The 27,922-nt window shown below is 55.4% G+C and overlaps 2 protein-coding genes across 10 annotated transcripts in view; one reads left to right on the top strand and one right to left on the bottom strand.

Moving 5' to 3' along the window:
• The window catches only part of TMPRSS6 (transmembrane serine protease 6), a 44,560-nt gene extending 43,518 nt beyond the window's left edge, over window positions 1-1,042 (top strand). Inside the window, exon 18 of the mRNA XM_019017930.3 lies at window positions 245-1,042. Within this exon, the coding sequence (XP_018873475.1) occupies window positions 245-403 (159 nt within the window). The 3' untranslated portion in view covers window positions 404-1,042. The remainder of the gene's footprint in view (window positions 1-244) is intronic.
• A 2,051-nt stretch (window positions 1,043-3,093) lies between these two features.
• KCTD17 (potassium channel tetramerization domain containing 17) lies at window positions 3,094-14,726 on the bottom strand. Of its 9 annotated transcripts, none has more exons than XM_063704931.1 (9): window positions 14,487-14,725; window positions 13,228-13,336; window positions 10,064-10,155; window positions 8,983-9,078; window positions 7,043-7,168; window positions 5,562-5,661; window positions 5,100-5,380; window positions 4,855-4,945; window positions 3,094-3,959 (listed from the first exon to the last, which is right to left on the bottom strand). In XM_063704931.1, exons 1-8 carry the CDS (start codon window positions 14,694-14,696, stop codon window positions 4,901-4,903), a joined length of 1,059 nt encoding a protein of 352 aa, XP_063561001.1. In that variant the 5' UTR covers window positions 14,697-14,725; the 3' UTR covers window positions 3,094-3,959; window positions 4,855-4,900. The 9 variants fall into 9 exon arrangements, 8 of the variants coding, with proteins under 8 accessions (XP_063561001.1, XP_018874316.1, XP_018874317.1 ...); XM_019018771.4 differs by having other exon boundaries at window positions 5,309-5,380; window positions 14,487-14,724; XR_002004134.4 differs by lacking the exon at window positions 5,562-5,661.
• Between the last annotated feature and the right edge of the window lie 13,196 nt (window positions 14,727-27,922).

Below are 27,922 nucleotides of genomic sequence, written 5' to 3'. Positions count from 1 at the left end.
AGGCAGAGTGGGGGCGTGGGGACACAGCCACAGTTCCAGGAGGTCCCAGGCTGGCTGGAGGCCGGGGAGGGCTGGCTTGGGCTCTCTCCATTTAGCAGGCGAGGGGAAAGCAGAGCTTTAAGACTGAACGTGACTCTGGCACCCAGTCAATTCCCAACAGTCAGGACTTAATCCCTATGGCTCTTCACCTGGAAAAGGGGGTGCCCTTACCCTGCTTCAGTCCTTTCTCCTTTCCCCCTTTCAGGGTGACTCAGGTGGTCCGCTGGTGTGCAAGGCACTCAGTGGCCGCTGGTTCCTGGCAGGGCTGGTCAGCTGGGGCCTGGGCTGTGGCCGGCCTAACTACTTCGGCGTCTACACCCGCATCACAGGTGTGATCAGCTGGATCCAGCAAGTGGTGACCTGAGGAACTGCCCCCCTGCAAAGCGGGGCCCACCTCCTGGACTCAGAGAGCCCAGGGCAACTGCCAAGCAGGGGGACAAGTATTCTGGTGGTGGGGGGAGAGCAGGCCCTGTGGTGGCAGGAGGTGGCATCTTGTCTTGTCCCTGATGTCTGCTCCAGTGATGGCAGAAGGATGGAGAAGTGCCAGCAGCTGGGGGTCAAGACGTCCCCTGAGGACCCAGGCCCACACCCAGCCCTTCTGCCTCCCGATTCTCTCTCCTCCGTCCCCTTCCTCCACTGCTGCCCAATGCAAGGAAGTGGCTCAGCAGCAAGAATGCTGGTTCTACATCCCCAGGAGTGTCTGAGGTGTGCCCCACTCTGTATAGAGGCTGTTTGGGCAGCCTTGCCTCCAGAGAGCAGATTCCAGCTTCGGAAGCCCCTGGTCTAACTTGGGATCTGGGAATGGAAGGTGCTCCCATAGGAGGGGACCCTCAGAGCCCTGGAGACTGCCAGGTGGGCCTGCTGCCACTGTAAGCCAAAAGGTGGGGAAGTCCTGACTCCAGGGTCCTTGCCCCACCCCTGCCTGCCACCTGGGCCCTCACAGCCCAGACCCTCACTGGGAGGTGAGCTCAGCTGCCCTTTGGAATAAAGCTGCCTGAGCCAAGCCCCGCTGCTGGAGTTTGAATGGGACCCAGGCACCAGCCTCATGCCCTTGACTGGAGCAGCCCCTGCTTCCTGCTCAGCCTGTTTGACAAGTGTCCAGAAGGCCAAGGTGGGCTCAGTGGCAGTGGGCGTGGCCACTGAGGGCTGGGGCCTCCAGGGCAGCTGCCCAGGTCCCAGAAGAAATGCCAGGAAGGCAATCATTTGGGGACCCTCAGGTCAGAGGGATGTGAGGAGCAATCGTCTCCTTTTGGAACCTTAGGAGGAAACTGAGGCTCAGAGAGGCGGTTAAGACATCCTCATAGTGGCACTGGGGGTTAGGAGTGGAGCCTAGACAGGCATAGACTCCTGTCTCCCAGCTCCCTGTCTGCCAAGGCCCCCTCCAGTGCGACACTCACTCCCTTTGCATTCTTTGAGCCACTGAATAAAGCCTCGGGCTCCAACCATGTGCCAGCACTATGCTGAGGCCACAGGGTTGAAGGACCTGGCTCCTGACCCCAGGAGCAGTGGGGATGATCCAGTGGGAAGGGGCCAGAGGGGAGCGTGGACTGGGCAAGTCAAGGCAAGCTGCCCGGAGGCTGTGAGACTTGGGCTGGGGTTCAGAGGTGGTCCAGGTGGGAATATCCGGGAAGGATATTCGAGGCAGGGAAGAGCACGTGCAAAGGCACAGTCCCGGAAGAATGAGGCAACACTAGGACCCAGCAAGCCGAGTGAGTGTTAGAACAGAGCTCGAGAGGATGACTCAAGAATTCAGAGGGGCGAACTGAGGCGGGATAGCAGAGCCTGGGGTTGAGCCAAGGATTTGATCCTGAAAGCTCTGGGGAGCCACGGTGGGCTCTATAGCATAGGAGTGACATGAGAGGATTCACAGTTTGGAACCGGCCTTGGCACCAGTGTGCAGGGAGCGGCAGGCAGGGAGGCTGGTTAGGAGGCCACTGCAGGATTCCAGGATGGAGAGGATGGGCCAGGACTGAGCAGCGCCATGGGATGGACTGGAGGATGATTTTAGACCCCTGGGGGCAGTTGTGATGGAGGCAGGGGGCCTGCTGGAGTTGAGGGTGGACGGTCAAGTGTGGACAACTCTTTCTAGATGCCTAACTGGGAGCCGAAGGGAGAGAGGGAGCTTCAGAGGGGCCCCAGACTGAAGAGGGGTTTTTCCAACATGGGCGCTGCTGCCAGGTCTGTGGGTGAATGAGGCAGAAGGGGAACCAGGGACGGGGAGCACCCACCTGGGTCCTGCCAGGACGAGCCGGAGCAGCTGGGTGGGCAGGGAGCGTCTCCAGAGCAGGTGGGCAGAACACACGCAGAATACCTTGGGTGATCTGGAATCACCCTGGGCCCTACCTCAGTCTTCATCGGAATCCTGGAGGGCGGGGGACGTGTCATCTGTTCTCCTAACAAGCCTCCTGGTGACTCTTTTGCAAGGATAGTTGGACCCTAAAAATGAGTCCAGCTTTGGAGTGGAGTGTCCTCAGGGGAAGTGGCGAGGCCCTCCAGGCTTGAGCTGGCAAGAGGGTGCCCCCGCCCCAGCCTGTGGAAGGCCTGCGCCTTAGGGGCTCACTGCCCGGCAGGATTTCCTCCAGCAGCGGGGAGGACTGAGGAGTTGAAGGAACTGGCCAGGGTGGGTGGAGGGTCTGGGGTCTGGGTTGGGTCCAGCAGGGTCAGAGAAGGGAGAGGGCGGGGTGTTAATATTTCCTAGGATTTTGGGCAGAGGGGTGGCAGCAATAGGGAGGGATGGTGGTGGCCCAGGTGTCAGAGTAGAAGTGGAGGGGACGCCCTGAGAGGTTTAGGATGTGGCAGAGGCAGCCCAGGGCTTTCCCTAGAGTTCTGTTTTCTGGCTCCTGGCCAGGTAGGGCAGGTGCTCTGGTATCCGGCCCCAGGGAAAGGATATAGCCAGTTCCCCAAGCCCTCCCTGCAACACACACAGGAAAATGACAACAGGGCAGCGTCCCTGGGTTTTTGGGACAAAGCCGCGTTCCTTTGGACCAGTCTACCACACCATTAGTTTAGCCCCGTCCCCAAAAGTGGCCCAGAGAAAGAGGGCAACAGCCAGGCTGGGCTGTTCCTTTGGGTTTTATTACATGGTGGGGTCGGACACAGCTGAGAAGCAAGGACCCATCCCGGGAAGTCAAACACAGGAGGGCCCCTGGCTCAGCCGCCATACCCACTCTCCCCGGGCAGTTCCTGAGTCCTCCACCGCCCCTGCCCAGCCCCTTCTGCTGCCTCTCCCCGCCCCCCAGGCCAGGCGCTGGGCCAGCAATGCAAATGGCTGGGGGTGGGATCACCAAAGAGAAGGCCAAGCCAACTACCCCTACTCTGCCAGGCCAGCTCCCCACAACCTGCATCCCCAATACCTGAATCTCCATTTGCAAACACAGTGTTATGCCCAGGGGTCGGGCTGGGTCCTTCCCATCCCAGGGCAGCTGAAGGTGGGCGGCCCCTATATACTGCCTGAGGGCCTTCAGGGACTTTGCTCCTCTGTGCACCCTCACAACAACCCTGTGAGGTAGGTGGGGTGGGAGGAGTGACCCCCTGGACTAAGGCTCAAGGAGGCAATGTGACCGGGCCAGGAAGGAGCGCATCCACCATGCAGCAGGGGAGCCCGGGAGAGGGGACACGGGTGCCGGAGAGACACAGCCAGACATTGCCACACATCTGCCATGAGCAGTCCACTCTGCCTAGAGGTCCTGGGGCCCACCTTGGGCCTTAAGAGGTCCCAGGGGGCCCCCGCCCCGCCCCTGGAGGCAGGAGTAAGTCACAGCCCCACAGGTGCAGACAGAGGAGGCCGGGGAGAGGGCGCTTCTTCCTTCTCAGGCCCGGGGCCCACCCCATGGTACAAAAATAAAGGATTTCAGATGGGAACCCCAAGTCCCTGGAGGTGATCTGGGGCCTCACATCCGGGTGCCTCTGGCTTGTAACAGCTAGAAAAAAAAGAGGGGAAGGGCAGGAGGATGGGAGGGGCGGAGGTGGGGCCGGTAAGGAGGGGGTGATGCAGGGCAAGGGGGCGGAGAGGAGATTGACGGGTGGGGGAGAGGGAGAGAGAGAGAGGCAGTTGAGTCACAGGCTTCCTTCTGGAGGAGGGGGTGGGGCTGAGGCCCAAAGAAGGTGGATTCAGAACTGAGTTGGGGGGAGCAGCAAGGGCACCCCAACTAACCCATCCAGGAGCCCCATGCCCCGTCTTGGGCTCGGTGCTGGCCACCTACAGAGGCCAGATTCTGCCAAGACTCTGAAGGGGGTGGGATGGGGGTTGCTCAGGGCTGGGAGAGGCACTGATGCCCCAGGCGAAAGGAGCCACAGAGAGCAGCTGTCTGTCCCCATTTTAGAGGCAATTGTGGCCCAGAGAGGGACAGTGACTTGCCCAAGGTCACAGAGCAGGCAGAAAAGAGTGGGGTAGGGGGCTTGTGGGCACATGGCCAGGGCTTTTTCTGCCACTCTGCAATCCTTAAGCCACTCTGGCTGACACTTCATAGGCCAAGGGTATCCAAAAGTGGCCTGTCCTCCCCATCCCCACAGAAATAGGGGATGCCACAAGGCAGTGACACAGGAGCTCCTGGATGTGCAGGGACTCGGCCAGGGCCTCTGGCTTCAGCGGTCCCTCCCTCCCCACCAGCCTGGCTCTGGTGCTGATGGGCTGGTAGGAAAGTTCCCACTCCCTAACTTTCTTCTCCTCTCAGAGCCTCACCCCCAAGGCAAAGGTCGGATGAGAAACTTTGGTGGGTGGAGATAATCAGCCGAAAGCTCGGCTCAAGTCCAAGGATCAAGAGATGAGCACCCTCCTCGCTCCACCCCTCCCTCCAGCACCGCCAAGCTACAAACCAGGGATGGCAGCTCTGGGGGCGGGCGAGGGGCCGAGGAGAAGCCCTCACTGCAAGCTCAGCCTCAGGTCTGAGAGGGTGCGGACGGGAACCTGCAAGGAGGAAACGTGAGGAGGAGGCCGGGAGGAGAGGAGGGGGGGCAGGGCCTGCAGCCAGGGCCCAGCCTCAGAGGTGCCCGGCAGGGTTGGTGGGCACAGAGGAGGTGCAGCTGCGCCCCTCCTCCCCAGGCTGGGAGGCAGGAGGTACCAGAAGGGGCGCAGGAGGCGGCAGGCAGGACGCTCTGGGATGCAGGGCCAGGGGGCCTGGGTGGAGGGCACGGGAGGCTGGGACCAGGGCAGACCCGGGATGGAGGCGTGAGCAGGCAGAGAGAAAACCCGGACAGGGGCAGAGAGGGAAGAGGCAGGGTGCAGATGAGATCCAGGAGGAAGAAGAGGTGGATGAAGATGAGGCAGGACCTCCAGCGGGAAGCAGAGGAGGAGGCAGTGGTGGGAGGGAGAAAAGGTTAGCGGGATCCTGAGATGACTGGGCTGCAAAGAGAAAGTGAGAGAAGGGATGGTTATGCGGGTGAGGCGCCAGGCAAGTGGCTGAGCTAACCCTGGTGCCCCCCCAGCAGCCCCGGGGCCCCCAGTTCTGCAGCTGGCTCCAGCAAGGAGTGGGCGGGAGGCTCCGGCTTTGCTTAGCAATCATCCTCCTGGGGGTTGGCTGCACCTTTCTCCTGTGCATCTGCCTCCACCTGCACCTGTTCCACCTCCACCTCCTCCACCTCCTCCTCCTGCTGCTGCTGCTCCTCCAGCTGCTCCTCCGTGCTCTGTGAACCAGCCGGCGGACCCAGGGAAGAAAGAGTGGAGACACTAACAGAGGGGCCAGGGCCTGCTGGCTATCCCCAAAGACCCGGTCTCAGGCAAGGTGAAAGGGACCTCAGGAGAGGGGAGGGCTCCAGCCACAGAAGCTGGGGGCATCTTCTCCGGTCGCCTGGGCAGCTTGGGGAGGGCCTGGGGAAAGCAGCTGAGGATGGGGCGCTGTGGGCATGCTCCGGGGTCAGCCTGGCTGCTGTTACATAGAGCGAGGCTGGAGGGAGGGGATGAAGCAGAACAGGGAGGGTGTGGGACTGGGGTATCCCTGAGGGGTGCCTGGGAAGGCCTTGTTTGGAAAGACTGCTCCTCAGTAGAAATGTGGCCAAAGAAGCCCCAGGGCAGACACCACCCAGATCTAGGATGCCAGCCAGTCTCTGACACCCCAGGTCCAGGGGCTTTGGCCCAAAGAGGCAGAAGGAGCAGTCTCGCTCTGCACCCTTGCAGGGCAGCGTCAGCCCTGGCAGTGGTGGGGGTGGGTGGGCAGGCAGGGTGCATCACAGCAGGACAGGGAGGCAGACAGACAGACAGGAAGCCAGAGGTAAGCCTCCACTGTGCAGGGGTGGGCCCCAGGAGGAGCAGCCTGCCTTCTTCCCAGCCTGGTTCACGCCTGCTCTGTGGCTCTGCGAAGGCCCTTGGGACTTCCCACAGCACTGGGTCCAGGATGGCAGGACCCCTGCTCAGCCCTCTCCCCACAGTGGTACAGTGGATGCTGCCAGGGCGCTCTCAGGAGGCTGCCTCAACAGGCCAGGCGGACACACAGGACTGGCGGCCACCAGGCTGCCCCCATCCTGCAGAGCAGCCAAGGAGGGGGCCTGGGAAAGGGGCAGGATTTACAGCGGTGGCTTCCTCATCCTGGCTCAGGCCAGCTGGGGACATGCACCTGTCCCTGGGGAATAAACAGCCATTTGGGATCCCAGAAGTTCCAGGCCCCAAGGCACTACAAAGAGTATGTGATCCCCTCTCACTTCAGAGAGTGCAGCAAAGGTGCTGGGAAGGGACAAGCCCTGTCCTAAGTCACACAGAGAGTGCCACACTGTGCCCTGACCCCTAGTCCATGCCACAGTGCCCGGTGGCCACTAAGCGGCCCCCTTCATGTAGCCTCTGAGTCCACGCCGGCTGCACCCTGGGGATGCTCTCATTTCACTGCTCCCAGCCTGGGCCTGGGTAACGGCAGGTGGCATGGGATGGATGGTGGTGGCTGTGAGCATGGGGTTGTGCATGGGCGGTGGCGGGAGAGAGGTGGAGGGATGGTGCAGGCGCAGGGGCGGGACAGGTGGGGAGGGTGGAGGGAGACAGGAGCCTTCTCTGGACACAGGCTGAGGTGGGTGGGCTCACCTTGGTTTTGCGGCTGGACTCTGAGCTCAGCCCGTTTGGGGTGCTGTGGAGCTCCTTGGACACCACACACAGGAACTCTGCCTGGTCCTCGCTGCCGTAGTTGTAGGAGGAGCCGATGTTCACCAGCTAGAGGGGCGGAGCATGGGGAGAAAAATGCAGGTTGGTGTTGGGGGCCGTGGGGCAGGATACGACAGACCTCGGCACTCAAATCAAGATACCGGCTCAGGTCCTAATCTTGCGGCTTGTCGGGCCCACTCCTGGGTTTGTAGAGGGCACCTCTGGGCAAGAAGGTGGAGTCTTCCCCCTTGCAACCTGTGCCTGTGGTCTGTGCCCCAGGACCAGCCCCTCCGTCTGGCTTGGCTGGCCCGATCCCTGGTGGAGGGTGGCAGCATTACCGCCGTCCCCACCACCACCTCCAGCCTAGCCCCAGAGCCAGGGGGCCCTTTTCTAAATGCAGGCGGAGGCCTCTAAAGGGCGCTGTCCCCCATTCCAGATGTGGCTGACACAGCCCCAGGACAAGGTTGCAGGGTGGCATTGGCAAGGTGGAGCCCCACAGAATATTCCCTTCACTCCTGGAAGCAGAGGTGGGACAGGTGGTCCACTCCTGAGACCAAAGGGCAAATGACCAATGGTCCCTGGCCTGCTTGCTCAGCCTCTGAGAGCCTGTGCAATTGCCAAAGACACCCAGAGGCTCTCAGAGTGGCCCTGCCCTTGTTCCAGGGTCCCTAGAATAACCACGCCCACAGAGCCCTTCTGGCTAAGAAATAAGAAAGTTCTTCCAGGTGATGAGTCTCATTCAGCTCTCAGGGACCCTGAAGAGAATCTCAGGCCTGCTGAAGGCCTCACCGCTGGGAAGGGGTGGAGCAGGGAATGGCATCGGGGATCCCAAGTCCTCTCTGAGTGTTGCAGACTTCAATATGGATTTCTAATGATTTGCATGACACTAATGCCAACATAGGGAGTCCTACGGAGGGCTGTAAGCTTTACTGATGGCCCTTCTAATCTCACAAGAGTCCTACAGAGGAGGTACTGTTAGCCCACTTCACCGATGAGGGAACTAGGGCCCGCACAGGAGATGTAACTTGTGCAAGGTGGCAGGCATGTCCGTGGCGAGGCCTAGAGGTGAAGCCAGGCCTCTGGCTCTGCACTAGGCCCATTCTTCCATCCCTCCAGGCCATCCTGGGGGCTCCGACCTTCTGCCTTGCAGTCTCCATGTGCCAGGGAACGTGTGGGTGGGCGTGGAGAAAGGCTAGCCAACCCCCTCTCCTTCTCTAAAGGCACTTTTGACCCTGGGCTCACTTTCTGGCTCTGCTCCTCTGGAAACCTGAGAGGTGGGAGGTCAGCTGCATGACTAGGGATAAAGTCCCTCGGGATAAGGATCTCCCGATGGGTAAACTGCATCTGGACTGGGAGGAACCACCGTTCACCATAAAGACCTCACGGGAAGGCACTGCTTTGGGCTCCCCTGCATGTTGCAATGCTGGCCACTGGGCATGTCCCCTGCGGAGACCCTGAAAACTGTGTCAGGAACTGCTATGATCGCATGATGCTGACTCTGAGTTCTAAGAGGTACTGACTCAACGTGGACTCCACTCACCTATGTGGATCTGGTCTCCTTGCACCTGAGCTGTCCTTTGGGGGCCACAGACTCACTCATGCCACCAGATAGATCACCACCCAGTTGCTGTGAGGACTCCCACCAACAAGGACACCTCGTGCTGTCCTGTGGCCACTGGGGCTCCTATCCTCTCTCTCGGTCAACCTGCCACCAAGTGTGGTCTCTCCTAACCTTGTTTAGTTTGATTTCAGAAGAACCCTGGGGTGGGGGAGACTGTGGTGGGGAATTCAAGGCTGGGGCTGCAGGAAGGGAGGGGCCTGCTTGGTCAGAGGCTAGGAGGTCCCAGGGTTGTCCTGGTGGCACGCCCCTGTCCCCAGCGCACCTGCTCGAAGCGCCAGCCATCAGACATGGTGGAGACCATTTGCGTGAGCTCCTCCTCCTGGCACTGCAGCACGCGGTACACGTGCTTGGGTGGGACCTGTGGGCAGAAGGGTCACATAGAGGGCACCTGTGGGAGCACCAGGCACCCCAGGAGGGGCATGAGCACCTGCTGCCACCACCCCCGCAACATACCCAAAGAAGAAGAGAGGGAGAGAAAGAAGAGGTGGTTGGGGGAGGCAGCCATGCTCTGAGCACCTGCTCCTCACGAGGCATTCACCAGGCACCATCTCACTTAATCCTTCCAAGAATCCTAGGCATTACGGGACTTTCCATTGAGGCTCAGAGAGGTCCAGTTACTTGCCCAAGGTCACCCAGCTCAAGGGTGAAGGAGACAGAACCGGAACACGGGTAATTCAAGAAAGAACATGGGTGGGGCTTAGGGAACATTCTGGGTCACCCTCAAGGAGTCAGGCCCTCAAGGAGACACGGAGCCTCCCCTCTTTAATCCCCTGGGTCTGAGAAATGGTTCCTCACTACCTGTCCCCCAACCCTCACACATCCCCCAGAGTAGGCGGAAAATCTCTCTCCCTCCTCCTGCAGACTGGCCAGGGAGGCCCGGGCTCCAAGGTCTCAAATGCCAGCCCCAACAGCCTGTGCCAAGCCCACCAGGCGACCATCTGATGCCACAAAATGCACAATTTGCTAATCCTGCATTGCCCTCTGCAGGGCACCCTGTACCTCCACACTGACCCCCTTCTGCCTATGAGGAAGGGATGGGTGTGCCATTCCCACCCCTCTCTATCCCATAAGAGAAAATCAAGGTCCAGAGAGGGCGAGCCTGGCCCAACACACAGCAAATGGGGCTGAGACAGGGACTGAACCCCAGTGTCCGTCTCCGAGACTGGGGCTGTGCTGGGCAGCCTGTCAGCCCAACCATGCCTCTCCTTACAGGCCAGCTCGGCCTCCCCATGACAAACACTGGTCCTGTCTCTCCCAACCTCCTCTGCTTCCCGCCCCGTCTCTCAGCCTCTCTCTTCCCACTGGCCCCTGCCCTGGCCGTGTGTGCTGCCCCTGCTCCCGACCTGGGTGACCGTGTAGTCCTTCTCTTCCATCCGGTCTTTGATGATGCGGATCAGCGGGCCGATGTTGTAGAACTCGGCTTCCTCCAGGACCCCTGGCACAGACAGAACAGATCCCAGGTCACTCCTTCTGCCTCCATGCCCCATTCTCCTCTTGTTCCCTCCACCCCGAAACCCACCTCGCGCTCTGATCACCCGCCCTGAGGGTGAGCTGAGTGTCTGTGAGTTCAGGGGTCAAGTAAGAGGGAGCATTTCTTTCCTTGGATCCCACACTTCCTGTGGAAGGGGCTGAGAGGCTGCCACACAGCTCTGCTGTGCTGAGCGCGGTGACCCAGGGGTACCTGCCAGGCCACCGTCTGGGGCAGCTTTAGGGCTATCAAGAGACAGCAGGGTCATTGGGACTGATCCCCAGAATGTCACCATGAGCAGGGCCTTGCCTGACCCCTGATTATGTGCTCCTATTTATTAAGCACATTCTAAGTGCCAGGTGCATTACATTTTTGAATTCTCAGAACTAGAAGGAGGTACTTTCATCATCTGCATTGAACAACTGGGAAAACTGAGGCTCCCAAAGAGAAGCAGCTTGTCCAAGGTCACACAGCTGGTAAATGCCAGAGGGAACTCAAGCGCCGCAGACTCCAGAGCCCATGTCTCCCCACTGTAAGCACATACCCTTGTGTCCATGCATTCCCCCAACTGCCTCACCTTACAGTTTGCAACACCCCGCACGAGCTCATCACAAGTCCAGGGATATGAGGAGAGCAGGCATTACTGTCCCCATCTTACAGTTAAGTTAATCTGGGAGATGAAGAAGTCAGCCCACCAGTGAAGCGATGAGCTTGCAGCTGTTTCGACTCCCCTAGGCTCCCAGAAGGCAGGGGACCTTTGGGCCCTTTCCTTGACTGGCCTCTGGGCTCCCTGGGGACAGAGCTCATTATGAGCGGAATGTGTGTGTTCCCCAAAAATCCACCTGCTGAAAACTGTGATGGGATTAGGAGGGGAGGTAATGAGATCATAGGGGTAGAGTCCCCAGGGTGGGATCAGTCTTCTTATAAGAAAGGCTAATTGGATGTGAGGGCGATCTGGCGGGGACGTCTGTCACTCCACTGATCACCAGGGTTGATTTAGCTGATCTGGCTGGCTAGATGCGTGTCCCCTTCCTCCCTCACTGTTCCAGGTGTGTCCCTCCCGAAGCTGTGACCTTCATCGAAGGGGGCGACCACCCCCGATAGAGGAGGACCGGACTTTGGTCAAGGGTATGTGAGTAGCTGCGCTCCCCTGCTAGAACCTCCAAACAAGCTCTCGAGAAGGGGCGGGCGGGGGCTAGCTCCCTCTCTTTCTGCCATGTGAGGACACAACGAGAAGTCAGCAGTCTGCAATCCGGAAGAAAGTCCTCACCAGAACCTGCCACAGTGCCCCGATCTCAGGTTTCTAGCCTCTAGGACCAAGAGAAATAAATTTCTGATTTTCATAAGCCACCCAATCTATGTTACTTCATGATTGCAGCCTGAAATGGCTAAGGTGGGGCTCACATTTCTGATCTGCCCTCTGTCCCCGGTGCCCACACAGGACCAAACACAGAGCAGGAGGTCAGGGAGTGCAGCTGCCTGATTACGAGAATTATCCCCAGTGCCCTGGGCGGAGCCCTGCAGGTGACAGACAGCTAGCACTGCATCCCACATCCTCCGGCCAGGCACTGAGCTCCATGCTGCACTATTAACTCCTTTTATCCTCATGACAGCTCGGTGAGGTGGGTGCTATGGTCCCCCATTTCACAGATGGGGGCATGCAGACACAGAGGGGTTAGGTCACTTTCTCAGGGTCACACAGCTAGTAAGTCTCCTCTCAGATCCCCTATCCCCTGGATGAGCCCTAGCCCTGTGTGATCCCCTAGCCCCCGGATAGCCCTGTGTGATCCCCTAGCCTCCGGATAGCCCTGTGTGATCCCCTAGCCCCCAGATAACCCTGTCTGATCCTCTAGCCCCCAGACAGTGCTGTCTGATGGTGTGGGAATAGCAGGGCTTTGAGAATGCAGGGCGTGTAAACAGGTGCTGGCTGCGAAGCAGCTGGGGTGTTTACTTCCCTCCCGATGGGGCCTGCTCCTGAGCCTAGGCCACGCCCATGGTATCTGTGCTCCCCTAGGGATTAACAGGCAAGCTGTGGGGCTCTGCAGGGCCAGGCACCTACAGTGGACTCTGGTGTTGTGGCCCTGACCTATTAGAGAGTTGCTGGGCCTCCAGACCACTGTGTCCCATAGGGTTCAGGGAGGGCAGACCATGGCCCAGAGCAGGAAGGCACGCACAGGTGCAGGATTTATGACATCTCCCTCCAGAAGGCAGATCACCGCCCCCATTTAATAGATACCAGTGGAGACGCAGTGAGGAGAAGTGACATATTCAAGCTGGTCTGGCTGGATCAGCTGACCCAGAGCCACACCCTGTGTCCCAAAGAAGAGTTAACTTGGCACTGACTGTAGTCCTTGCCCCTGGCTGCGGCTCTGCTAACAGGTCGTTCTCCCAGACATGGCCTCCCCACTGTTTGTTAGGCCCAGATATGGGCATATCCAGGGCCTCAGCCACCTAGGCCTGGGGATAACCAAAGCCCCACTGGGAAGCAGACTCCCCCCTCCCCTGCCTCCACCCACAGCCAGCACTGTGCCGCACAGGCTGCCAGACTTAGTGAACAGTCACCCGCTCCACCCACTTACAAGCCCTCACCAGGCAGAATTTGAGATACTGGATCAGCCAGAGAAAGAGAGACAGAGCTCTCCCCATGCCTGTCAACACTGCATTCCTGTCACCCCAGCCTCCGGATGTGACTGTCCACACCTGGCTTCCTAGGAGGCCAGAGAGAAAGGGCATCACAGCCCACAGCAGAGGCCACAGGGCCTCGCTGACTTCCTCTATCCCCTGCACATGTGTCTCTTCACCTCCCTGACAGTACCCAGGGAAAGCTTGAGCCCGTCCGCTTGGCAGAGCCCCAGGCTCGGCACAGGCAGATGCTTGGGAATCAGCCCCGTCCGATTGGGAAGAGGCAGGAAACAACCAAGCAGGCAGATGGCCGTCCTGGTTGTCCAAATGGCTTGGGGCCTCCACAGAGGGCCCTGGCAGGCTGCATAAGGCCAGGCTAGGATGTGGGCCCCAGGCCAGCCCCCTGGACCAACTCACCCTCCTCAGCCATGTCCTTGTCCAGCACCAGCTTGCCATGCCGGAGGAAGTTCAGGATGGGCCCGAAGTAGGTGGGGTCACGGTCAATGAGGTAGGCCCCGGTCTCATCCTATGGAGGTGAGGGATGCTCGGTGAGAGAAGAGTGAGGCTTCTCCCCAGCCAACCCCGCACACGCACAGGGAGGGAAGGAGAGTGGAGGGAGAGCTCTTCCCTGGATGGAGCAGGCACAAAGTAGCAAAAAGCCACTGGGGGCAGATGGACCTGAGTTCAAGCCCTGCTTCTGACTTTTCCTGAATGTGTGACCTTAGGCTAATGATTTGGCCTCTTTGAAACTCACTCCTCTCCCCCTAACCAGGGTTTGCTGTGAGCATCCGGTGAGAGGATGTCTGAGTGGCAACTGGCCCAGCACAGGGCTCGAAGAATGTCCCTCTTAGAGGCTGTCCCCTGAAGCCAGCCCCACTGTCGCCCCCAGGTCCCTAGGCTTTCAGGGGATGTTTACAAGTTTCCAAAGGAGTCACTATCTCACTGGACACTCGGGCGGGCAGGGAGGCAGGGTGGGCTTCCATGCGACTCTACAGAGAGATCGGAGACATTGAGAGGTGAGGCGACTTGCCAAAGGCCACAGCATCGGAGGGTCACGGATGGGGGACAGGAGACCTTAGAGGTCATCTTCAGACCAGCCCTTCGTGTTACAGATGAGGAAGGAGGCTGAGCGCAGTGCATGGAAGGGTCCGACTCAAGGTCGCGGCAGGCAGTGTGCAGCAGAGTCAGGGTGGGTGCTCAGAAATAGTGCCCGCTGGGCCAACGCTCCTTCTAGATTCAGCCCGCTCAGAAGGCGCCTCAGGGCTCCTCCATCCAGCTAGCTCCCTGCACCCCTCCGCCACCCATATCCCAAAGAGCGGGAGAAGTAGCCTCGTCGACTCCTTCCCCAGAGCAGGAGTCCCCTTTGGGAGGGAGGAAAGGTCCCAGGTCTCTCCCTGTCCACAGCCCCAAAGGAGAAGGAGAGGCCCCGATCCAGGGCGGCTGGAGAGCTTCTAATGGCCGCGGCCTGCGTTGTCCCGTTGCCACGGCAATGGGTACATCCCTCACTACCAGACCCACCTCCCCCTCCCCTCCTCCTGCCGCTTCTTCCCGCCTCCAGTTCCTCGGAAATGAACCCGGCCGGGTCCCCAGCCTGGCGGGCGAGCCAGGCCCGACAGCCCCGCGTCGGGCGAGCGGAGGACCCACAGCCCGCTCGCCGCCCACCCCGGGGGCCTCACCCGGTCCGACTGCAGCTCTTCCCCCTGGCACAGGCGGCTGAGGAAGGACTTCTGCTCGCGGCACAGCGTCTGCCGGGTGGTCAGGAACACCGTGCCCCCCACGTTGAGCCGCACCCACTTGCCCCAGCCGCCTGCGGCGCGGCCGCCCGCCCCCGCCGGCGGCGCTGCCTCCCCGGCCTCCATCCTCATCGCCGGCCGCGGCGTCTGCATCCTCCTCCCGGGCGCTGGGGGCGGGCGGGGACCGCACGCGGTGCAGGCCGGGAGCTGTAGTCCGCGCCTCCTGGCTCCGCGTGGGCGGCGGGTAGGGTCCCGCCCCGCGCTGCTCCCGCCCCGCGCTGCTCCCGCCCCCGGTCCCGCCCCGCTTCGCCCTTCCCGGCAGGCCCGCAGTCTGGGGTGGTGAAGATGCCCTCTGGCCAAATCACTGTGTATGGGGAAGGTCGAACTCCCGGCCTCTGGGAAAAGAATGAGGGCTTCCCCAAATCTGCAGTCCTCCCATCGGTCCGAGCATTCTTGTTTTTCCTTTGTGCCGTCTCCGTCATCCAACAGCTGATAAGGGAAGAAACTTTCCCCTCCAGGAATCCCCATAGCATTGACCCGCTTGTGTTTCGTCATATTTTTTCATTTGCCCTTTGTGTGTATAGGGGTGGGGGCGGGGTGGGTGGGAGTAGGTTCTTTCCCTCACCTGAGTTCTTGGAGAACGACATAGCTGGACTTGAGGTTGGCTGAGCACCTGTATGCCAGACACTTTGTGTATATGTGTTATGAATTTAAGCTCTCAGCAGCCCTGTGACTCTGGTATTTTGGGCTATACCCATTTTACAGATGAAGCCGCAGAAGCGAAGTGACCGCCCTACTGACATTGCTGGGGAGCGAGTAGCCACCAAGGCCTCTTTCCTGCTCCCTGACCATGGAATGTCAGGGATCCTTGGGAAGGACTTCTAAGGAGGAAGAGTAGAGCAGGCCCTGGATCCGAGTCAGGAGAACTGAGTTTCCATTCTGGCTTTTGGCCGTTCTCAGTTTTTCCACGTCCTCCCTAAGAAGGAGGGGGGATTGGTTCTGCGGGTGGCTTTCTGAGTTATTCCCCAGTTAACTCGGAGGGGAACCATCATTCTGTGGACCTCAGGATGGGGGAAGGGAGCAGTTCCTCATGTGGTCCGGGACCAGGGAGGGACAAGGGCTGACGAGGAAGCTGTCTCCTTAGCTTCCTCTCCTTACTGGTTTCAGTCCTGGTCCTGGCCTATGGGGGAGAGGTCTGGGGCTCCTCTCACTGATCCAATGTCACACGCAGCTGGCCCGAACACTGGGCAGCCTGGCCCTGTGCTGGGAGAAGTTTCCCTGTTACCACCCAATGCCCTGCTTTCTGCATAAAGCTTTTCTCCTTGGCAGGGAATGGATCAAAGGTGTACTGGAATCCTGCTACTTAAAATTCACTAGGTGTGTCCTGAGCAACTTCCTCTCTGAGCTTTGGCTTTCTCTCTTGCCAAATGGGATTTACAACAGTTGTGACCCCAGAGCATTGTTGTGAAGATTAAGTTATGAAATGTCTATAAACACCTAGCGTAGGCTGGGTGCGGTGGCTCACACCTGTAATCCCAGCACTTTGGGAGGCCAAGGCTCGCTTGAGCCCAGGAGTTCAAGACCAGCCTGGACAGCATAGTGAGACCCCTATCTCTCTCTCTCTCTCTTTTTTTTTTCTTTTTTGAGATACAGTCTCACTCTCTCACCCAGACTGGAGTGCAGTGGCACCATCTCGGCTCACTGCAACCTCTGCCTTCTGGGTTCAAGCAATTCTCATGCCTCAGCCTCCTGAGTAGCTGGGATGACAGGCATGCACCACCACGCCTGGCTAATTTTTGTATTTTTAGTAGAGATAGGGTTTCACCACGTTGGCCAGGCTGGTTTTGAACTCCTGAGCTCAAGTGATCCTCCTACTTTGGCCTCCCAAAGTGCTGGGATTACAGGTGCGAGCCACCGCGCCTGGCCCCCATCTCCATTTTAAAAAAATAAAATGATAGAAAACCAAAAAACAGCCGGTGCCTCACGCCTGTAATCCTAGCATTTTGGGAGGCCGAGGCAGGCAGATCACAAGGTCAGGAGTTCGAGACCAGCCTGGCCAACATGGTGAAACCCCTTCTCTACTAAAAATACAACAATTAGCCGGGCATGGTGGCTCACGCCTGTAGTTCCAGCTACTCAGGAAGCTAAGGCAGGAGAATCACTTGAACCTGGGAGGTAGAGGTTGCAGTGAGCCAAGATCGTGCCATTGCACTCCAACCTGGGTGACAGAGGGAGACTCCGTCAAAGAAAGAGAGAGAGAGAGGGAAGGAAGGAGGGAGGGAGGGAAAGAAAGAGGGAGGGAGGGAGGAAGGAAGGAAGGAAGGGAGGGAGGAAAGAAAGAAAACAAAAAAAACACCTAGCACAGTCCCTGGCATTTATTATGTTGAATGCATGAATGGGTGAATGAGATGGGATGGGAAGTGGCCTTGAAAGACTGGCAGGACTGCTGGCACTTAGTGAGGCCTTGACCATTGTCGGCTAAAGCAAAGCTAGAGCAGGAGATACTTCTTTCACGCAAGGGTGGCAGGCAGGGGAGTGACACGGTCAGATTTGCAATGTGGATCACCCTTAGGTTGCAGGGAGGGTGGTTTGCAGCACTAGTTAGAAGAGAGACCAGACAGACCAGTTAGAAGATCACCTACATCTGGATCAAGAGTAGGGGGAGCCCAGGCTGGGCACAGTTACTCACACCTGTAATCTCAGCACTTTCGGAGGCCAAGGAGGACGGATCACCTGAGGTCAGAAGTTCGAGACCAGCCTGGCCAACACGATGAAACCCTGTCTCTACTAAAAATATAAAAAATAAGCCGGGTGTGGTGGCACACACTTGTAATCCCAGCTACTTGGGAGGCTGGGGCAGGAGAATTGCTGCAACCTGGGAGGCAGAGGTTGCGGTGAGCTGAGATTGCGGCATTGCACACCAGCCCGGGCAACAAGAGCGAAACTCTGTCTTAACAACAACAACAACAAAGTGTCAGAGAAAAGGGCCCAGGGAGGGTCTTGGGAGGTGGGGAGAGGGGAGGGTGGGGTGAGAGAGGAAAGAGCAAAGCTGTATGGGGAAGAATGAGGGCATTCCAGAGGCCAGCTGTGGGCCAGTTGGAATGAAACAAGGAGTTCACCTGAGGAGAAGTTGGGAAGGTGTCAGATGCAGTGGCTCACGCCTGTAATCCCAGCACTTTGGGAGGCCGAGTTGGGAGGACCTCTTGAGCCTAGGAGTTCAAGACCACCCTGGACAACATAGCAAGACCCCCGTCTCTACAGAAAATTTAAAAAAATTAGGCAGGCTTGGTGGCATGTGCCTGTAGTCCTAGCTACTGGGAAGACTGGGGTGGGAGGATACCTTGAGTCCAGGAGATCGAGGCTGCAGTGAGCCATGATCGCACCACTGCACTTCAGCCTGCGTGACAGAGTGAAACCCTGTCTCAAAAAAAAAAAAAGTCAGGAAGGTGAGGAACAGCCCCCATGCTTCCTGGGCCAGCCGCTGCCCACCTAGGGTTGCCTCTCTCTACTGAGGCGTGTGGATGCTACAGCAGGACTTGGACAGCACCGAGTCTTTCAGCAAAGGAGGAGTGTCATCAGTGTGGCATTTGGGGAATCTTAACCTAGCGTTGGTGCCAAGATAGATAGTTGGGGTGGGGGACAGCCCAGGGGCAGGGAGGCAGAAAGGGGGAGGGAAGGGTAAGAGCCAACATTTACATTGTGGGGGACCTACCCAGAGACCACCCCCACTTCCAGTAGCACCATTTTCTGGTCTGTTTCCCTCACTCTACAGTGTGAGCTCCCTGAGGACAGGCCCTGTCCCCACTCTGCCATATTGCAGGTGTCAAACACTGGGCCTGACTTTGGGAGGGGGATGAATGGAACAGAAACCCAAATACACTGGGAATATCTTTAGGGCAGAGAAGGAGTCTTCTTCCTTCATGCTGTATTTCCATGTTATTTTATTTTTTTCTATTTATTTATTTATTTAGAGACCGAGTCTCACTCTGTCAACCAGGCTGGAGTGCAGTGGTGCGATCTCAGCTCACTGCATCCTCCGCCTCCTGGGTTCAAGCGATTCTCCTGCCTCAGCCTCACGGGTAGCTGGGATTACAGATGTGCAACACCACACTTGGCTAATTTTTTTTTTTTTTTTGTATTTTTAGTAGAGATGGGGCTTCACCATGTTGGCCAGGCTGGTCTCAAACTCCTGACCTCAGGTGATCCACCTGCCTCGGCTTCCCAAAGTGTTGGGATTACATGCATGAGCCACTGCACCCGGCCTACTTTTTTCTTGAGACGGAGTCTTGTTCTGTCACCCAAGGTTCAAGAAATTCTCCTGCCTCAGCCTCCTGAGCAGCTGAGACTACAGGCACCCACCACCATGCCTGGCTAATTCATATATTTGTATTTTTTAGTAGAGATTGGGTTTCACCATATTGGCCAGGCTGGTTTGTAACTCCTGACCTCAAGTGATCCGCCAACCTTGGCCTCCCAAAGTGCTGGAATTACAGATGTGAACACCTGGCCCCATATTATTTTATTTCACTGCTTCATGCTTCCCATGTGCCAGACACTGTCCTAAGTGCAACGCCACACGTACCATGTGTATCTAACGAAGACAAGTTTACCATCTGCTACGTGCCACAGACCGTGTTCCAGGCATCCTGTGACAGCAGGAGCAGCAGCTGTCATTTACTGAGGGTTTGTTCTGGACCAAGTAGCGCCCATGTGTTTTTCTTGTAATCCTCACAGCAAGCCAATGAGATCCATCTTTTTCCCACCCCCATCTTACAGAGGGTGAGGTCATGGCTCAGAGACCAGAGGTCCCTACTAGGTCGTGCTGGAAATGGCTACTGAGAACTGCGCTGGCCTCAGAGCCTGGTCTTGCTGGATCTGAAGCCACAGCTGATAACCATTCTGCTCTCCAGCCTCCCATGGAACCCCACAGCACCCTTGTGGCAGGTGCTCTTGACAGCACATTACAGATGAGAAAACTGCAGTCCCACAGCTGGTCCAACACAGGCCTGTCTGAGCCCGGGGCAGGGCTGGTCTCCGCCATCCCACAGGCACTGCCCTTTTAGATACAGCCCTGGAGTGCCAGGCGGGGACTTGGCCAGCACCTTTGGTCCCAAAGTGGAGGGAAAGGCTTTGTCTGGGCCAGTCTCACTCCTCCTCCTTTCCACAGAGACCCCAACCTATCCCTGGACACAGCGCTCTGCTCAGCAAGCTCCTAAAATGCTCACATCTGAAGCCACAACCTCACTGGCGAGGGCCACAGCCAACAGCCAGGTGGCAAGACCTGGGACCCTTAAATAGAGCCGACAGATGCCACCATATCCCTGCCCGTGCCTGGGCTTTGTCCGGATGAAGCCATGTTTGGGTTGGGAAAAGGTGCACCCACCTCTGAAAAGGATGCTTGGCCCCTCCCCACAACCGGCCTGGCATTCAGGCCATCGCTGGGCTTGCTGGGTACCCACTATATAAGCCAGACATTGAAACACAGAGGTGAGGCTGCCAGAGGTGGCCTCTGCCCTAGGGAAGGCTTTGGTTTGGGGTAGGTGGGTTTGGGAGGCTTGGACAAAATATGGAATTCCTTATCAGCAGTCATGGACTGTCACTCTGCATAGATTTTTGCATGTCTTCCTCATTCAGAGGATAATGATAAAACTCCAAACATTCCTTAGCTGCTTTTCAGGGTGATGGTTAAACTGGAGGAGGGCCAGATTTCAAATGCCTGCTGGTTACACCGCCCCCTGATGTCTTCTTCTGGGAAGAGCAGCCTCAAGTACTTTTTTTTTTTTCCTTTCGTTCTTTTTTCCCCCCCAACCACGAGACCACTAGGGATCAGGTGCTTTGGTGCTTTTTATTTTTATTTTTTATTATCATTTTTTAAAGATGGGGTCTCGCTATGTTGGCCAGATTGGTCTTGAACTCCTGACCTCAAGCGATCATCCCACCTCAGCCTCCCAAAGTGCGGGGATTACAGGCATGAGCCACCATGCACGTCCCATTCAGTGCTTTTTAATACGGCTCTGGACTCCACTTGAAAGTGAAATAGAACAGAGGTATGGTTAAGGGGTACAGGCCCCCAGACAAGGATGCTAGCCAAGGCTTTGTGGTTTATCAGTTGGGTAACTTTTGGAAAGTCATTTAACCTCTCTGAACCTCAGTTTCCCCATTTCTAAATTAAGAACAGTAATAGTGCTTACCTCTTGCAGCTGTTGTGAGGATTTAAAGAGCTAGCAGGTGGAAGGCACTCGCCAGGCCACCTGTGTGAAGACCAGGGAATGCTGGCTTTGGTGAAGCCAGTTCTGCCACCCTGTCTATCATTGCCTGGACCCAAGATCAGTGCCTGATGCAAAGGCTGCCCCTTAAACATCCATTTCTCTTTGGTCAGGGAAGAACCAAGCCCACCAACTCCCCCTTCCTGGGGTTGGAGGGAAAGGCAGAGAGAAAGGCCACCCTAGATGACCCCAGCTCCAGAGCAGGCTGGCTGTCATTTCCTCATGTCACCCCCCCACCCCTCTGTGACCTAGAATGGCCCAGGAGTTTTTTTTTTTTTTCTGCTCCAGATAGAGCTGAAAGAACACAAGATACATCCTGAAGTTCTCACCTGAGTGCATCACTGAGTCCTGTTTTGAACCTTCTCAGCTTAGCAGCAGTCTCTGCCTCACTTCTGAGTGGCCTGTTTCACAGCTCCTGTCAGTTCCATGACTAAGACGTCATTCATCCCTGCTGGGTTTTTGGTTTCAGTTCTCCTCTTCCCCAGATTGAGCACATCAGAACATTCTGATCAGCCATTTTCTGTTCTTTATGTCAAATCCAATCCTATCACTGCCTGGGGCCAATTCTATTACTTATCCTTGATGTGGGGGTGTTTGGTTTTGAGCCTCTGCACCTTTTCAGGTCACTTGAGGAGAAAAACGGGCATATCCGATCAGAGAGAGTGTTTCCTGACCAGCCAGAGCTATGGGCGCATGAGATCAGGCTTCCAGAGGCCCACGGCCCAGGGTTTGAATCTCTACTCCGGGTTGGGACCCTGACTCATGACACCTTGTTAGTTAGTTATGCAACCTCTTCAAACCGTTTGCAATATTTACATTGTAATGTAATTCATGCTTATTAGTGCTATTGCACACAGTGAATATTAGCCATTATCACCGAGCATCTACTACGTGTTAGGTCCTGGGCTGGAAGCATCATTCTCAGAGAGGCTAGATATGGGTCCATAGACCTGAATATTTGACAGCCCTTTCATGATATGACGGTGACCCTGGAGTCTGCAGACATTACAGGCCCTCTCTGTGAGCTCTTCCAGGGGAGAGTCCCTGTCTCCTTCGTTTCTGAAAGTCTAAAGCTCAGCACTTGTGACAGGTTTGGAAATGTCTGGCCCCAGCCTCTCCTCCAGCTCCTTCTACCCTCCACCCCGTCTCTGTTTCCTCCCTGGTGGGAGTGGGGATGCGGGTAGAAGGAAGGGCAGGAATGTCTGGAGGAAAGGGTGCCTTCTCTAATTTGCACAAAGGTGCAGTGGGGGCGGCAGTGATGCTGGCCCCTTGGGTCCCTGCTGGACCACCTGGGCCCCGGGCTCGGCTCCCTTCAGCCAGCAGGGTGGGGCTCAGCGCGCTCCCAGCCTGACCTGACTGGGCGGGAGAGTGGCTGGAGACTCCTCTTCACCAGCAGGGGGTGCGCCTGCCTGCTGAGGTCCTTGGGGAGTGTCTTGGACAGCAGCCCCAAGGCACCTGCCTGCCTATGTGTCTGCTACTGCTGATTCCTTTTGCTCAGCTCTTGGGACTGAGGCCATGGCAGCCGGCCTCTCACCAGCCTCCCCTCCCCAGGACTCCCCTCTCCTGCCTCAACGTCTGCTTGGCTCCAATGCATGTAATTCCACAGCTTGACGGCACAGAACCAGGGACCTACCGTCTGTCCCCCTGGGCCCCGTGGACTCTGCCCCTGCTGCCAGAGGGATGTTTATGAGTACTTCCGTGTGCCAGGCACTGCACCAAGCACTTTTGTGGATGATCTCTTTTAATCCTAACCCAACAGGGAGATGTGGCCGTGATCTCACTTTACAGAGGAGGAGCCCAAGGAGTGCTCTGTGCCGCTCTGGCCCCAGCCTTTCCTCCAGCTCCTTCTACCCTTCGATCCCCCCTCTGTTTCCTCCCTCGAGGGAGTGGGGATGCGGGTAGAAGGAAGGGAAGGAAAGGTTTTCCTTGCCTGGCGTCCTTTGTTCTCTGGTGTGGCTTTGCTGTGGCTGGAGCAGATGTTTCAAGCTGGCTCCTTGTTTTCTGGCAGGTTGTTTTGAGGGTTCTTTGGTGCCCCCATTGCTGGGAGTAGCTCCTACTACAGGTCTCTTCCTGGGCAGTGTCTTCTCTGGTTTGCCCCTTGGGATGCTCCCCAAGGATCAGCTTCCTGGGTTCCACTGTCTACCCACTCCCCAACCCCGCTTCCAACCTCTGTGCACTCATGCACCAACTCCCCCTCTGGACAGCTCCAAGCCATCTCCTTTCAGCCAGCTCTCAGCTGGGCCCAGAAAAGCCTGCAGGCAGGCCCCACCCTGACAAGACTCACAGCACATGTGCCTCCTGACCCCAGCAAGGAGCAGCTGGCAGGATGCAGGCTTTTGCAGGCAAGGGCCCACCCAGCCTCTGAGACCCCCAGAATCCAGGACACACAGGTGAAGCTCCGCAGATGGCCTCCTTGAAGCCCTCTCACTCAGCCTGTGGAGAGGGGAGGCACCCCATGCACCTCCTCCATGGGACAGCACCCCAACATCTGCCACCAGAGGAAGCATCCTCTACCTTCCTGCTGCTCCTGGTGGCAGCTCTCCTATCTCTGCCGGGGGCAGGAGAGGTGCGGGTCGGGGGGTTCTACGACTAGCTCTTAACCACTTCAGTAGCAAGAAATGCTTTCGAGAGTCCAGCACTTCACCTTGTTTTAGAATGTGGGGTCAGCCAGGCGCAGTGGCTCATGCCTGTAATCCCAGCACTATGGGAGGCTGAGGTGGGTGGATCACTTGAGATCAGGAGTTCGAGACCAGCCTGGCCAATATGGTGAAACCCTATCTCTACTAAAAATACAAAAAGTAGCCAGGCCTGGTGGCGCCTGTAATCCCAGCACAAGAATCGCTTTAACCCGGGAGGTGGAGGTTGCAGTGACTGAGATCGGGCCACTGCACTCCAGCCTGGGCAACAGAGAGAGACTCCATCTGAAAAAAAAAAAAAAGAAAGTGGGGTCAGTGAGCAGCCCTAGCTGAAACTAAATCAGAAAAAACTGCATTAAAATAACAACAAAACATTTCGCTTTGAAATAATTTTAGACTTAGAGAAAAGTTGCAAACATTATAGTAAAAAATCCCGTAGAGCCTTTACCAGATGCACCAAGTGTTCATACAGTCCTTCCTTTGTTCTCTCCCCACCTTCTTTGTTACTTTTCTGAACTGTTTTTGAAAGTAAACTACAGGCTGGGCATGGTGGCTCATGCCTGTAATCCCAGGACTTTGGGAGGCTGAGGCCGACGGATCACTTGAGGTTAGGACTTCGAGACCAGCCTGGCCCACATGATAAAACCCCATTTCTACTAAACGTACAAAAATTAGCCGAGCGTGGTGGCACCTGCCTGTAATCCCAGCTACTCAGGAGGCTGAGGCAGGAGAATTGTTTGAACCCGGGAGGTGGAGGTTGCAGTGAGCCAAGATTGCACCACTGTACTCCAGCCTGGGCGACAGGGCGAGACTCCATCTCAAAAAAAATAAAAATTAAAAATAAATAAATATGAAAGTAAACTGCAAAATTAATGACTTTTCATTCCTAAACTCTTCAGCATGACTTCTGAAAAACAAGGACATTCTCTCCATAACCACAGGACAATGGTCAAAGTCAGGAAATTAATACTGTTACATAGCATAGCTTATCTACAGATTTCTTCCAATCTCCATTTGTCCCACTAATGTCCTTTATAGAAAAAGAAAGGAAAAAACTTTGCTAAAAGCCTCTGGGAGCCCATCTAGGACAATTGCATTCCCTTGTCATTTCTCTTTAGTTCTCCTTTGATCTGGGACAGTTCCTCTCGCTTTCATTTTTGGAGTATAGGTGATTTTTTTTTTTTTTTTGGTAGAATTACCCTCAGTGTGGGTTTGCCTGATACTTCCTCATGACTGGATTCAGCGTATGCATTTTTGGCAGGACTCTCATAGAAATGAGGTTGTGTTCTTGCCAGTGCATCAGGTCTTGAAGGAATCTGATGTCCATGACTCCCATTACTGGTTGAGATCAGGGCTGATCATTTTGTGCAGGTGGTGTCTGCCAGGTCTCTGAGCTGTACAATTACTCCTTTCCCCCATCGATTTTTTTTTTTTTTTTGAGATGGAGGCTGGAGTGCAGTGGTGCGATCTCGGCTCATCACAACCTCTGCCTCCCGGGTTCAAGTGATTCTCCTGCCTCAGCCTCCTGAGTAGCTGGGACTACAGGCACGCGCCACAATGCCCTGCTAGTTTTTGTATTTTTAGTAGAGTCAGGGTTTCACCATGTTGGCCAGGCTGGCCTCAAACTTCTGACCTTGTGATCCGCTCCGCCTCGGCCTCCCAAAGCGCTGAGATTACAAGCATGAGCCACCATGCCCGGCCTGTGTCCTTTTTTAAAAACAGGTTCTTAAACACTGAATCTTTTTAAACATTGTAGTAAAATACACATAAAATGTACCATTTTAACCATTTTTAAGTGTCCAGTTTAGTGACATTACATACATTCGCATTGTTGTGATTCTATCACCAGCATCCATCCACAGAACTCTTTTCATCTTGCAAAACTGAAACTCTGTACTCATTAAACAGCAGGTCTCTATTCTCCTCTCCCAACTGGCTCCTGTATCCTTCTGACTCATCCCCATTATCATTTGAGCACTTCCTTCCTTTCTGGCCCAGCAAAACAGTCTGGACTCATATTATACTTTTCCTGCCCTGGCAGCTCCAGTTCCTTTTGATGGATAATGGTATTTAAAACCAACACCAGGCTGGGTGTGGTGGCTCATGCCTATAATCCCAGCACTTTGGGAGGCCGAGGCAGGCGGATCACTTGAGGTCAGGAGTTTGACACCAACATGGTGAAACCCTGTCTTTACTAAAAATACAAAAATTAGCCAGGCGTGGTGTCAGGCACCTGTAATCCCAGCTACTCTGGAGACTGAGGCAGGAGAATCGCTTGAACCTGAGAATTGGAGGTTGCAGTGAGCCGAGATCGTGCCATTGCACTTCAGCTTGGGCGACAGAGCAGGACTCCGTCTCAAAAAAAGAAAAGATAAAACCAACACCTGAGCATTTGGTGGCCTCATTGCACTAGGATGTCATTGCTTTCAGGAAATCTCAAGGAACAGAGCTAGAGCTGGGAAACACGTGCACACACACACACACACACACACACACACACATTTGTTTCTGCACCTGTCTATAGTAGAAATCCTGGGTTCACGCTGATATCTCCAACTTCAGTCCAGCACCACAGGCTTCATTTAAGTCTTCTCCCTTTCCATATTTGTTTGTCTTTTCTCCAATAGGGAAACAGTTTGTTCCCAGTATCTTTAATACATTTACTTACTTATTTGGCCAGTCCTAGTTTTATAATTGGTAACCTATAACATTGTGAAAAACAAACCTATTAACAAGAGTTCAATATTTGTTATCGGAAGTTTTTTTGTTTATTTTGTATTTTGCCTGAGTATGTATAGTCCAAACAGCCAAAATATCGCATTCAAGAGTTACTTGGAGCTGGGTGTGGTGGCACACACCTGTAGTTCCAGCTACTTGGGAGGCTGAGGCAAGAGGATTGCTTGAGCCCAGGGATTCGAGGCTGCAGTGAGCCATGATCACACCACTGCACTCCAGCCTGCATGACACAGCGAGACCCTGTCTCTTAAACAAAAAAGAAGTCCATCTTTGCCCCAGTGGTTTGAGATGCCTTTATCATACACTAAGTTTCCTGGAGTATTTGAGCCTATTTCTGGACTCACTATTCTAGTCCATTGGTCTGTCTATTCATGCACAAGCCACACACTGTTTTAATTACAGAGAGTCTTTAGAGTATTCTTGTAGGGTCAGACCCTTTGTGGCTTTTTCTCTTCAAAGTTTTCCTGCTATTCTTGCATGCTTGATTTTCCATGTGAACTTGGGTCAGCATTTTTAGCCCAATAAAGAAGCATATTGATATTTTTATTGTGGATGGGTCAAATGTTTAAATTATCTTAGGGAGAACTGACATTTTTATGATGTTGAGTTATCCTATTCAAGGACGAGGGATGTCTTCCATTTGTTCAAACCTACTTTTGAGTCTTTTAGGTTATTTTAAAGCTATCCTAAATAGGCTTTGCGCATTTCTTGTTAAGTTGCTTTTTTTGTCCTTTTGAATTTTTTTTTGTTGCTATTGTAACTGAGGTTTTTCTCTACCATTAGACTCTCTCTCTCTCTTTTTTAAAAAAGTAGAGACGAGTCCCCCCCGCCCGTTGCCCAGGCTGGTCTTGAACTCATGGGCTCAAGCGATCCTCTCATGTTCCACCCACTTCGGCCTTCCAAAGTGTTGGAATTAATTACAGGTGTGAACCTCTGCACTTGGCCTACCATTATATTCTCTAACTGGCTATTGTTTGAGTATATGAAATCTACTGACTTCCGTATGTTAGTTGTTGTTTTTTTTTTTTTTGAGATGGAGTCTGACTGTCACCCAGGCTGGAGTGCAGTGGCATGATCTCAGCTCACTGCAACCTCCACCTCCTGGGTTCAAGAGAGTCCTGTGCCTCAGACTTCTGAGTAGCTGGGACTACAGGTGCATGTCATCACACCTGACTAATTTTTGTATTTTTAGTAGAGACGGGGTTTCGCCATGTTGGCCAGGCTGGTCTTGAACTCCTGACCTCAAGTGATCTGCCCACCTTGGCCTCGCAAAGTGCTGGAATTACAGGCCTGAGCCACTGTGCCCAGCCTGATTTCCATATGTTAATTGTATACCTCATTGATTTTTTTTTATTGCTTGAGTAACTTTTATTATTAATTCTCTGGGGGTTTTCAGGTGTACTATCATATTATCTGAAAACAAAATGCTATGGACAAAAAAGAGAGAGGCAATATGTACAATATATACACATATATATGTGCTTTCTTTTAGTTGCACAAGTCATCTCTGATGATACACAAGAAACTGACATAGTGTTTGCCTGGGAGAAAGGAATTGACTCACTGGGGCTGCTCTGGGAGGGAGGCTCCCGTGAATCCTTTGGTACCTTTTCAGATTTATTCAGAGTACAGGTGTTGTCTCCTCAAACAATAATATATATTTTGAGACGGTGTCTAGCTCTGACGCCCAGGCTGCAGTGCAGTGGCGCGATCTCAGCTCACTGCAACCTCTGCCTCCTGG

This window comes from Gorilla gorilla, chromosome 23, assembly GCF_029281585.2.
Source record: "Gorilla gorilla gorilla isolate KB3781 chromosome 23, NHGRI_mGorGor1-v2.1_pri, whole genome shotgun sequence".
Taxonomy (NCBI): domain Eukaryota; kingdom Metazoa; phylum Chordata; class Mammalia; order Primates; family Hominidae; genus Gorilla; species Gorilla gorilla.
The sequence above is the reverse complement of the archived record's forward strand: the minus strand, read 5'-3'. Positions and strand labels throughout refer to the sequence as shown.

Coding starts and splice junctions, on each gene's coding strand:
- KCTD17 (XM_019018769.4), bottom strand. CDS start 14,696: ATGCAGACGCCGCGGCCGGCGATGAGGATGGAGGCCGGGGAGGCAGCG. Junction 13,337..14,486: donor AAGAGCTGCAGTCGGACCGG/GTGAGGCCCCCG, acceptor TCACCTCCATAG/GATGAGACCGGGGCCTACCT. Junction 7,169..8,982: donor ATGGCTGGCGCTTCGAGCAG/GTGCGCTGGGGA, acceptor CCGCCCCTCTAG/CTGGTGAACATCGGCTCCTC.